Raw genomic sequence first — 12,574 nt, forward strand, 5'->3', positions numbered from 1 at the left:
ATTCTTTGCCTTTACCATGTGATCAACCCATCTTTTCTTCCTATCTTTCCCTTCCTACTTAGCGAAGCAACAAGAAAATTCAGAGGCCAGTGGGAATTCCAAGTTTTCACAAATTGGCCACTTAGTCTGAGTTAGTGGAATAAGCTTGCATGAAAATAACTCAGTCTTTAAAATGAAAAATTGTTATTACTGTAGAGAGTTGTGTGGTTTTGTGTCATCCTCCTGGGAGTGCTAAGGATTCGGAACTTTCTGAAATTTGTGTCTAAATTTTTGCTTTGATAAAACTGTCATTCCATGACTTGTTTTCAGGACATGGTGTTTTTTGTCTTTTGTAGAAACAATGCATGAAGGCTTCAGAGAGGAGGGCAGCTAAAGATCAGAAAAACCAACTGCTTCGGATGTATCGTTCACCATGACCAGTCCCCAGTAAGTAACCCAAGATGATGCAGCAGGGTCACCAAAAGCAAGTGGGGAGCCCAGAGGGTTACGCTCCTCACCTTGGGCAGCACCTGGTCATCCATTTGGCAAAAATAGAAGTATGTGAGGTGGGATAGGGTGTAATTAGGCTGGAAAGATGGGTTGGAGGCAAACTGTCAAGGGAAATGAATGAATGAATGAATGAATGAATGAATGAATGAATGAATGAAAAATGCATTTATTCATTGCTTCCTATGTACTAGGCACTGTGCCAAGCACTGGGGACACAAATATAAAAAGAGAGACATTCCCTGCCCCCCAGACACTCTTCTTCTAATAGGGGAAGACAAAACATTAAGAGGGTGATGGCCAGGGAAGGGAGTTTTGCTCTGGGGAATCCCAGAGATGGTGAGTTGATGTATATGATATCCCCTTGGTGTTGTCAATTTTATTTGATTACTGTACTTGTGCCAAGAGATGGAAAGGAGTGGAGGTGAGGATAAGGGGTGTACAGCAGTATCAGTGGGCAGATGATGAGATGGCTTGGGTGGATGGCGAGATGACTGGAAGGGATGGAAAAGTCAAGCATGGTCACATGTTTCAAGTCAACCAATAGGCTACTTGGGCCACTTGGGCTGGTGTGTATTCAGTCGTCAATCAGCTTAAATGCCAGGGTAGGTGGCATTTGTGCTTTATTCAGTAGGCAGTGGGAGACTCTGAAGGATTTTAAGCAAGAGAATGACCTGTGAATTTTTGGCAGATGTGTGAAGAATAAATAAGAGAGAAGAGAAAGAGGCTAGAGGCTGAATAAATTAATGAAAAGTACTTATTGTTTACTATGTAGGAGGGAAGGAAGGAAGGATGGAAAGAAAGAAGGAAGGAAGGAAAGCAGGAAGAAAGAAAGAAAGAAAGAAAGAAAGAAAGAAAGAAAGAAAGAAAGAAAGAAAGAAAGAAAGAAAGAAAGGAGGGAAGGAAGGAAGGGAGGAAGAAGGAAGAAATGGAGGGAAGGAGAGAAGGAAGAAAAAAGGGAGGGAGAGAAGAAGAAAGGGAGGGAGGAAAGAAGGAAAGGAGAAAGAGAGTAATGGAGAAAGGAAGAAAAGAAGGAAGGAAAGAGGAAGGGAGAAGAAAAGAGGAAGGAAATAAGGGAATGGAGGAAGGTAGGAAAGAGAAAGAAAAGGAAGGAGTGAGGAAGAGAGGAAGGGAGAGAGTCAGGGAGGAAGAAAAGAAGAGAGGAAGGAGGAAGAGGGAGGAAAAGAGGAAGGAAATGGAATAAAGAAAGATAGGAATGAAAAAGGAAGGAAGGAAAGAGTGAGGGAGGGATGGAGGAAGAAAGAAGAGAGGAAAGGAGGGAGGGAGGGAGGCAGAGAGGGATGCTGTCTCCTTTAATTTATTCCTCATCACTGGAGGTCTGCAAGCAAGGCTCTCTGAGCCCGTGTCTCAGAGGTGACTAGCCCAGATGTGGCTTGTCCGAGCCGTCCTCAGGGGCTCTCTCCTCTCTGAGAGTCTGTGAGTCTCTCACTCTGTGAGGGGGGAGCTGTGCAAGGTCTCAAAGCTAGTTACTGGCGGAGCTGGAACTAGAACCCAAGTCTCCTGCCTTCCGGGGCCCTTTATGCCTGGATATGAAAAGTGAACCACTTCCATTGAAGCTGAGCACTTCTCCTCAAAGCTACATTTTCCTTCTGTTTGTTCCGTTCTTCATTTAGTCTGTCTGTCTGTCCATGGGAGCTCTGAATGTGGCGTCAGAGGCCCTGGGCTTCTATCTTGGCCTCTCTACTTACTATGACCTTGGACAACTCACCTTAGCTCTCTGTGCCTCAGTTTCCTCATCTGTAAAATGAGGAGGTTGGACTCCATGGCCTCTGGGATTCCTTGTGTTTCCAAAGCTACGATCCTTTAGGCTCCTATGGCAGGGTGATATGAGGGAGGGGCAGGGGAGAGAAGGGTAAGGGGCCATTCCCACCATCCCCTCTGGATGAAATGGGGAAAGGGATGGGACAAGAGCTGGCTTGGACCCTCAGAGGGCATCTAGTCCAACCTCCTTATTTTACAGATGAAGCAACTGAATCCCAGGAAGTTACATGAGTTTTCCAAGGTGACACAGTAGTAAGCTTCAGATCAATAAGAACCCTAAAAGATGAAATACAGAGGCTCTGGCCAATTGGCAGCTAAGTGACACAGTATGCAGAGCTTTGGGCCTGGAGTCAGGAAGACCTGAGTTCAAATCCAGCCTGAGACAATAGCTGTGTGATCATGGCCAAATCACTTAACATCTCGAAGCCTTAACTTCCTCACCTGTAAAATGGGAACAATCCTCCCTGAACCAACACACCTCACAGGGTTATTATGAGACTTAAATGAGATTATTCATTAAAGTAATTTACAATCTTTAAAGGGCTATATAAATGCCAGCTTTTACAATGATTATTATAGCATCTAGTAAATGCTTATTAAATTGAATTGTTATCATCAGTACAACGCAGAGATACTGCTAATGATCAATTGCTGGCATCTCCCCAATTGGGAAGAGAAGGGAAGGGAATACACATTTATTAAGCACCTACTATGTGCCAGGCACTGTGCTAAACTCTTTTCATTTATTATCTCATTTGATCCTCACAACAACTCTGTGAAGTAGGTGATGCTATTATCCCCATTTTAAAGTTGAGAAAACTGATGCAAACGGAGGTTAAATGACTTGCCCAGGGTCACATAGTTCATAACTGTCAGAAGCAAGATTTGAACCCAGGCCTTTCAGACTCCAAGACCTGAGCCCTATCCCCGAAGGGGTTATTTAGGCATTTGCTGATGCTGGCAGGTTTATTTGCTGCTCCTAACTAGAAGGGTCAGGGCCTTGAGGTTCTCAAGGCTGGCCACCCAACTGCCTTGTCTTTTTCTCCCTCACCTGCCTTCATTGCCCCAGGCCCACCATAGAAGGTGGAGTTCCTGAAGTTGAGATCATCTCCCAACAAGTGGAAGAAGAAACCAAAAGCATGGCTCCAGTCCAGCTGGTGAACCTGGCTTATCGAGACCTGCCCCTGGCTGCCCTCGATCTCTCCGCTGCTGGCTCGCAGCTCTTATCCAACCTGGACGAGGAATTCCAAAGGGAAGGGTAGGTGCTGGTGCTCTCTGAGCTCCTTTTTATTTATTTTTTTTTTTTGGTGAGGTAATTGGGGTTAAGTGACTTGCCCAAGGTCACACAGCTAGTACATGTCAAGTGTTTGGTCTGAGGCCAGATTTGAACTCAGGTCCTCCTGACTTCAGGGCCAGTGCTCTATCCACTGCGCCACCTATCTGCCCCTCTGAGCTCCTCTTAAGAGACTCTCTGAAAGGAGAGCTCCCCTGCGGTCCGGGGGCCCTGGTCAGGCCCCATTGGGTACATCAGGTCCAGATCTGGGGGCCACGTCATGGGAAGGGCAATGATAAGCTTGGAGTTAGCCCCAAAGGACAGAACAAAGCTAGTGGCCAAGGGACTGAGGATGCTCAGTCTGGACAAGGGAAGACTTTGTCTGGGTCGTAATCTCTGACTTCAGATATCTGAAAAGGTCTCTTGTCTGGAAAGGGATCTGCCTTGTCCTGTTTGGGTCCGGTTCTAGAGGGACAAATAGCCCATTCATTAGTCTGCAAGGGTGGGGAACGTGTGGCCTCGAGGCCACGTGTGGCCTCACTTGACTGCACTTGAGGACCTAGAGTGCCCTCGAGGCTGCAGGTTCCCCACCCCTGAATTAGAGGATCATCAATTTAGAGCTGCAAGAGAACTTCAACGGCATTCAGCCTCCCGCTTCCTTCCTGCACCGCCCCCCCCCCAAGTTTTACAAATGAGGCAATTGCGGCCTTTTCCAAGATCCCACAGACAGGAATTGAACATCCATGCCCTCTGGCTCCCAGTTCAGCCCTCTTTCCACTGACTAGCTGTGTGACCCTGGGTAAGTCACCTAACATCTGTTTGCCTTAGTTTCCTCATTTATAAAACGGGGACAATAATAGCACGTACTTCTCAGGGTGGTTGTGCGACTGAAATGAGATAAACTATATAAAGTGTTCTGTAAACCTTAAAATGCTCCAGAAATGCTAACTATTATTATTATTATTATATTATTATTATTATTATTATTAATTACAGCTAACATATAGCACTTACTAAGGGACAGGCATTGTGTTGAGTGCTTTATGATTATTATCTCGTTTGATGAATAGTAATTAGAACTATCTCAAAGTGAAATGGGCTGCCTGGAGAGGTAGTGAGCTCCTCATCAGTGGAGATGTAAGCAGAGGTTGGATGGCCACTAATAAGAGATGCTGGAGAAAAGAATTCCTGCTTAGACCTAGAAAGGGTCTCTGATATCCCTTCCAACTCAAAGAATTCCTGGTTCTTTAAATTCTCACAATCAATCAGGAGAGATGGCATGAGAAACTTTACCCAAGATTCAAATCACCAATGCTTAAATATGCTTTAACCTACACTTAGAAATCAGCCCCCCAGAGACAGTGCACGTCTACATGCTGCTGGAGTTCCACACTTCAACCCAAAAGAGAGGAGAGAAAGGAGGGGGGAGCCCTACCATTAATTTTGTTTCCAAAATCAGACTTCATGAGACATTTATCTCCAGCAGGCTCTAACTCCCAAGTAGGGGAAATAAAATTCAATTAGGTTAGATAAATATCAGAGACCCTGAGTCTGAAGTGCTTGACATGTCAAGAGAGACACTTTGTCATTAATCTGAGGGTGTGTGCCTGTGTCCCCTAGCAAAGATTCAGCTGGGGCTTAAATAGGAAATGAGGTTAGCCGCGGAATTCCACTCTTGCCGAGACGACAATCTTATATCAGCTGATATACCCCTTGCTTGCAGTTCCTGGCAGAAGGGAGATCCTGACAAGGTCAAAACTCGATCAGAGGCAGATGGGGGAAAATGTCTTATAAAAGGGGGAAAGGTCTTGCTTTTTACAAAAATTGTGTTTTATCTTTATACCATTTCCTTACTACCTGTGTGACCTTGAGCAAATCAATCAACATCTCTGGGTTTCCTCATTTGTAAAATGGGTGGGGGGAGGATAAGGAAGGAGAGTTAGACTGGAAGACTTCTATTTCTATATTTATGATACTGTGATACTAAGTCAGAGAAAATGTTCAAAGTTGGGAGATGGGGTATTAGTGCAGAGAACAGCAAGGAGGTCAATGTCACTGAATTCCAGTGTGTATGGTATGGTATAAGGTGTAGAAGACAGGAAAGGGGGAGGGCGACAGGGCTAGGTTATAAAGGGCTTTGAATGGTAAGCAGAGAATTTTATATGTGATGCCTGAGGTGGCAGGGAGCCACTGAGGTTTATTGAGTGGGGATGGAGGCATGGTCTGATTTCGCTCTTTAGGAAGATCACTTTGACATCTGAATGGAGGCTGGACTAGAGTTGCTGCAGACCAACCAAAAGGTTGTGGCAATAGTCTAGGCATGAGGTGGGTGATGAGGGCCTGCACCAGAGTGGTGGCAGTGTCAGAGGAGAGAAGGGGACAGAGAGAAGAAATGTGACCAAAGGTAAAAGTTATGGGTCTTGGCAGCAAATTGGAAATGGGGCCGGGGGAGGGTAAGAGAGTGAGAAGGCAAGGATGATGCCTAGGTTGTCAGCCTGGAGGCCTGGGAGTATGGGGGTGCCCTCCACAGTAATAGGGTAGTTTGAGGGAAGGATTATGAGTTCAGTTTTAGCCATGTTGAATTTCAGACATTTACAGGACATCCAATTTGATATATCCAATAGGCAGCTGCAGATATGAGAGGATGGAAACCTAAGCATAGAACAGGAGTCAGCAAACTTGTACTTTCAGTCCTGCGGGTGATAGTGTGCCAACCTCTGATACAGATGGCAGTGCCCTCCAATGTCCAGTCCAGCCTCTTCTATGACAGATAAGGAAACTGAGTCCCAGAGAAGATCAATGATTTGTCTGGTCACATAGCTAATAAATGTTTCAACCAGGACTAGAACCCCGTCTCCAAATTCCCAGTACTAAACTCTTGCCTCTAAGGCACAAAGACTGAGCAATTCGTATCTTGCCACCATATATTACTATATGCCCAGGTCACAGTTTGGGGCCTAAACATTTAAATGTCAGGAAACTGTTATGGCGTCCCATGAAGCGACAACGTCAGGGTTTACTCCTTATGAGCCCTGGTTCGCTCGCAGCCCTATTTTGGGCACCCACAGTATTGACTTTTCTCTCAAAAGGGACAGGCTAGAAGCTCATTTTGGCTTCTGGGAGGTTCTGTTCCCAAAGTCACTGGATCATAGAATTTCAGGATTAAAAAGGCAAAGGAGCCTGGGGCCTACGGCCAGAGAGGGGGCAGGCAGAAGCAGGCTCGGCCTGATTGTTCCCTCTCCTACTGGAGCTTTACTCTAAAAACTTGGGAGGTGTACTGCACCGAGGAACACCAGCCCCAGTGCCAAGAAATGCCATCTGCTTTCTCTTATTCTCAGGTTCAGCCAGCCTTATGGAACCATCCTTGGAAAGCCGGCCAAGCTCAATCTTTTGAAATTGAGCAACACCTGCCCTCTGCTGGCCTTTCCAAAGATAGCATCTATTCATAGGACCGTAGGCTCATGGATCCATGTAGAAGGGAAAAGGAGCTCAAAAGTCATCCAGGACAACCCCTTTCTTTTACAGATGAGAAACCAAGCCTAGACAAGGGAAGTATGTCACTCCATGAGCGGCTCCCCCGGGCCCGCAGAAACCATGCTCAGAGAACAGAAAGATGAATGGGAAAGAGCCCTCCCCTCACGGAGCACACATTCTAATAGACAGACAGATACACAGAGATAGTAGATCCACAGATAGAGTTGGTAGATATGTGTATACATGTGTGTATATGTGCACATGTACATGTATGTACATATAGACACACGGTTTTATAGATAAAATGCACATGTGTATATACACTTTTGAATGTATACACACGCACATGGAGGGGAGAGATTGGTAAGGGGTGAGGGGAATGGACTAGAGGGGTAGGGGTCTAGAGTCTAGAAGTCCAAGAGAGACACAGAGAGACAGAGAGCCCCTCATTTTAGCCTGAGGCCACAGCCAGGCAGCTCGAATGCGACTAGAATTCCCACCTCCTCCCAGACCAAGCACTCTTAGAGCAGAGGTCAGCAACCTTTTGAAAAAGAGGGGTGCGCCATGGACGGGATGGGGAACAGAAGGAGCTGTCTGGATGGATCACTGATTCTTGTGAAATGAGGATGGTCGGGGGCTAGGGAAGTGCTGCTGCTAAATGTAAATGTCAACTTCTATCGGAGTCTCCAGGTGAAGCAGCTCCGTTGTCTACTGAATGTTTGACCTTGAGCATGGCGCTGAAACTGCCTCCTCCTTAAAGGGCTTAGACTAGATGTCCCCTAAGGTCGCTTCCAGCTCTGAATCTAGGGTCCCATTTCCACGGCAATTCCGATGACTTAGAACTGTCACACTTTAGGGGAAGAACACGGGCCTGGTGGTCCGAATCCCTAAACTTGAGTCCCTGTTAGGCTCCTAAGTGGCCCCGCCCCCTCACTGCCATCTTGTCCAGCATGGGCATAATTTGATCCCATTCTTGGTCAGAAACTTTGATTTGCTCCATGGATGGCCTGGTCCAGTGTGCCCCTCTTGAGCAAGCCTGCTGCTCCCTGAGTCTTGGTGCTGGATTTTAGTTCAACGTTTAATCAGCTTTAGCCTGACCACAGCTCAAAACTCCCGAGCTCAAGAGATCTATCCCCCTCAACCTCCCCAGCACCAGCGCCCACAGGCATGGGACCCCTTACCCCAGCTCAACAAGCATTTCTTAAGCTCCAAAAATATTCCCAGCACTGGGCTAGGGATCCAGGGATTCCAGGGATTCAAAATCAAATGCAAAAAAGTCCCTACCCTCAGGGAGCTTACATTCTTTCAGGAGAAGACAATATATGTAGATATAAGTAAAAACAAAATAATTTACAAATCAACAGGAGGTAGTTTTGCTGCCCAGTGCTAGAACAAGGTTCCGTTCTGTTCACTGAACTTAGCAACTCCATAGCTTAGTGGAGAAAGTTCTGGACCTGAAATCAGAAAGCCCTGATGTTGAATCCTGTGTCAGACACTTACTGGCTTTGTGACGATGCTATGGTAGTCACTTTAACACCTTTCAGCCTCAGTTTTCCCATCTATAAAAGGGGGATAATAGTAGCCCCTACCGCCCTGAGTTGTTGTGAAGATGAAATAAGAATCAAAGTAAAGCACTTTGCAAACTTGAAACACCAGTGACCATTATTATCATTATTTGTTGTTGCTGAGTACTTTTCAGCTCTGGTGTCCATGACCAGAGCAACTGACATGCATATCGCGTTTTCAGGGCAGGGGCTGGAGAACCGGCCTCCAAGCCGGGGTCGCCTGAGCTCATAAGCCCTGCCTCTGACTCCCCCCAGGTGTTGTGTGACCCAGGGGAGCATAACTGAAGCCCTCAGTGCTCCAGACCACCGTCTAAGACTCTAAATCACAGAGAGGCAGCCGACCTCCATTGGTAAAGGGAGTTTCCTTCTAGCAGTGAAATCCCAGATCCAGCCTCAATTCCTCTCACGTTTGTAATATTATCTCACTGGAGCTTCACGATGACCCAATGAGCTAAGCTCTACAGGTATCATAATTTGGTTTTGATGGGTGATTTCATCAGCGCAAAGGGTGTCATGTAAGGAAACCCCTTCGGCCAGTGTAGATCAGTCCCTCCTGCACAATGGGAGTCTTCCAGAGTTGGTGGCCCACCGAGGAGCCTTTCCCCGGCTTCCTTAATCTTAACGTCTTCCCTCTAGCCCCACATTATCTCCTGTAACTCAGGTTTGTCCAAAACTTGCATCTCATCTCCCCCATTAGACTAGGAGCACTGAGGACCCAGATAGCGCTGTTGCATTTTTTGTATCCTGGGTGCTTAGCACAGTGCCTGGCACATTGGTTGTTTTTCAGTCATTTTCAGTTGTGTTAGACTCTCCGTGACCCCATCTGGGATTTTCTTGGCAAAGATACTGGAGTGCTTTGCCATTTCCTTCTCCAGCTCATTTTACAGATGAGGAAACTGAGGCAAACAGGGTTAGGTGATTTGCCCAGGATCACACAGCTAGTAAGTGTTTGAGGCTGAATTTAAACTCAGGTCTGCCTGACTCCAGGCTCAGAACTCTATCCACTGCACCCCCTAGCTGCCCTCATTATTAGTTATTAGGTATTGGTCATTCAACAGAAGAGAGAAACCGGCAGGTAAAGCAGTCAGAAAGGAGACTACCAGAAGAGACAAATTCCAATATTTCCAGATGTTCTCAGCCCATCTGTTCCCTTTATTCAAGCATGCCCAGGTCCTTCCCTTGGGTTTTGAGTGAGCAGAAGGGATACATTTATGAGTCCCAAGGGGACAGAAGGCAATTGAGCCAGTTATGCTGGGGCATGAGTCATTGCAAAGGAAGTAACCTGACCCCTCCCTCTTCCATCTTCCCACCGTCTTTACTTACCTCCCTATTCCCATTCTGATGTTCCCGCTTGTCTTCCTTTATCCATCTTCAGCCTGATCTCCTTTCTGGGATTAGCCTCTACTTGAGCAGGAAGAGTAGGAAAGCTTCCAAAAGGATTTGTGAGTGTGACATCGTACCACTCCCACGTTTCCTCCTCCTTCCCTGTTTGTCCCAGTTCTGGTCCTTCTCCCCTTGGACTGGAAGCATGTCTTCATTCCCTCTCTTTCTTGGTTCTGGATTCTGCTGTACTATCTGAGCTCTGGATTGCATTGTGTCCCATGACCTCAGATCCAAGCATATGCTAGAGAGGGGTCCAGAAGGCACTGTTAAGGATGAAGGTGTCCCTGATCTTGTGATACAGAGTCACAAGTGGTGGATTCTTTGCCTAGGAGCTCAGGCAACTTATAGCAAGCACATCTCAATGTATGAGACTTTCCCAGGGGCATCCACCAACAGAGACACGAAGGGAAGGCCACTCCAGTGTCCACACTCCTCCCACCTCCATTGCCCTGGTACAAGGTCTCACCTGGCTCTTCTGTCATCATAATCAGCTCCACAAAAGAAGGGGCAGTTGAGGAGATGCCAACCAAGAAACCTTGGGTATCCCATATTTTGTAAGCTGACTCCATGGGAGAGAGAGGTCGTTGCCACACGTAGGTCGATTGGCAGCAGCTATTTCCATTTATAGATCACAGGGGTAGACATTTAGAGCTGGAAGGGATGTTTGAGGCCATCGAGGTCCACCCAGCTCTGGACGAGCATTTGAAGGGAAGGCAACAAGCATTTATGAAGCACCTACTATGTGTCATGCTGTGCTAAACCTTTTCCAAATACCTCGTTTGATCCTTAGGCAGCAGCACAGGCAGTAATGCATCTTCTTTAGCGGAGGAACTGTGTGGGACCTGACAAAGCTGCCCACCCCATTTTTCCAGCTCTAATTGCCAGGAAGTTTTTCCTTCCAACCACCTGAAATCTGCCTTATTGTGACTTCTACCCATGGATCCACATTTTCCACTCTGGGATGGAACAAAACAAACACCATCCCTCATCCACAAACAGCCTGTGACATGCTTGTTCTGTCTCCCCATTTCCTTCAAGCAACCCTCACATAACAAGATCTCAAGCAGGGCTGTGTTGGAGTCAGTTCACACAAGAGATGATTGTTAAGTATTTGGTGTGAGCATTTACACTTAGGACACGTTCATTCATTTTTTGTTCGCTCACTTTATTTATTTATTTATTACTTATTGTTTTGTTGAGTGCCTAGGTTTAAGAAAGTCATTGAGAAAATGTTAATAACGCAGATTAAACTTCAAAACATGTTGTGGGAAGCTGATTGCTAAACGTTCACCAGCACAGCACTGATTCTCAAGGCCTGCTTTCCTCCTCTGGATGCTCTTCCTGCTTGTCAAGTCAACGGGCATTTATTAAGTGCCTACTATGTGCCAGGTACTGTGCCTTATAAGCATTGTGGATATAAAGAAAGGCAAAAACAGTGCCTGCCCTCAAATAGCTTACAGTCTAATGGGGAGGCAACATGCAAACAACTATATAGAAACAAGATATAGACAAGAATTAGACACAATCCCAGAGGGAAAGCTCTAGAATTAAAGGTGGAATTTCATCTGAGGCTTGAAGGAAGGCAGGAGGTGGAGATGAGGAGGGGGAGTATTCCAGGCATGGGGGAGAAGCAGCCAGAGCCAGAGTTATCTTGTATAAGGAATGGCCAGAAAGTCAGAGCCACTGATCAGAGAGTATGTGGAAGGAAGGGAAGTAGAAGACCAGCAAGGTAAGACTGGGCCAGGTATGGCAACCAATGCTGAATCCAGCACTCCAGATGCAGCCTTACAAGCGCAGAGGACAGAGGGAGTATCTCTTCCACGGTCCTGGATCCATTAAAGCAACCTCAAATGACGTTGCCATCTCACCCTCCAATGACCATATCCCCATTGTGTCTGTTTCTATTCATCTTCACCTCAATAACCTTCATGGTTGCCTCCCCTGGGGTCCTGGATTCCCTTGCATCACCATCCCTTTTGGGGTTCCACTCCGTTTAGATAAGGCAGCCCAATCCTGGATTCCATCCAAATGAGACTCAGCAATATCTTTCAGATTAAATTTGCCTCGTTGTGGTAGGATTGCTGGTTCACTCTGTTTGTTACCTATATTTTCTGTTTTTGGATATAGACATTTGAATGGACTTTAGGGCTGTCCAGTTTCTTGGCTTATATCTCCTGTGAATTTCTGGGCATCTTCATTCAGCTTTTCAATTCTGAATGTCTTTTTGAACCAGATTTGTAAGACTGGGCAAAGATTTCTTTTTATTATTATTAAATTTTATTTTTGTAATCAGAAAAAATCCACCTTCTCCCCTCCTCATCCTTCCCCCTCCAGATGAGAACAAAGGAAAATGAAACCCTTGTTTAAAACATTTATGGTCAAGCAAAACAAATTTCTCCATTGGCCAAAGCTAATATATTCTTCTTGTTGTTCAATTATTTTTCAGTCATATCTGACTCTTCATGACCCCATTTGAGGTTTTCTTGACAAAGATACTGGAGTGATTTGCCATTTCCTTCTCCAGCTCATTTTACAGATGAGGAAACTGAGGCAAGCAAGGTTAAGTGACTTGTCCAGGGTCACACACCTAGTAAGTATCCGAGGCCAGATT

The 12,574-nt window shown here is 46.0% G+C and overlaps 1 protein-coding gene across 1 annotated transcript in view; it reads left to right on the top strand.

Annotated features, from left to right (window-relative positions):
- The first annotated feature begins 409 nt into the window (after nucleotides 1-409).
- TMEM266 (transmembrane protein 266) overlaps nucleotides 410-12,574 on the top strand; it is a 92,215-nt gene continuing 80,050 nt past the window's right edge. Inside the window, exons 1-2 of the mRNA XM_027840565.1 lie at nucleotides 410-426; nucleotides 3,338-3,526. Coding sequence (XP_027696366.1) covers nucleotides 413-426; nucleotides 3,338-3,526 — 203 coding nt within the window. The 5' untranslated portion in view covers nucleotides 410-412. The remainder of the gene's footprint in view (nucleotides 427-3,337; nucleotides 3,527-12,574) is intronic.

Source organism: Vombatus ursinus, unplaced genomic scaffold (assembly GCF_900497805.2).
Source record: "Vombatus ursinus unplaced genomic scaffold, bare-nosed wombat genome assembly UNPS02014847.1, whole genome shotgun sequence".
Taxonomy (NCBI): Eukaryota; Metazoa; Chordata; class Mammalia; order Diprotodontia; family Vombatidae; genus Vombatus; species Vombatus ursinus.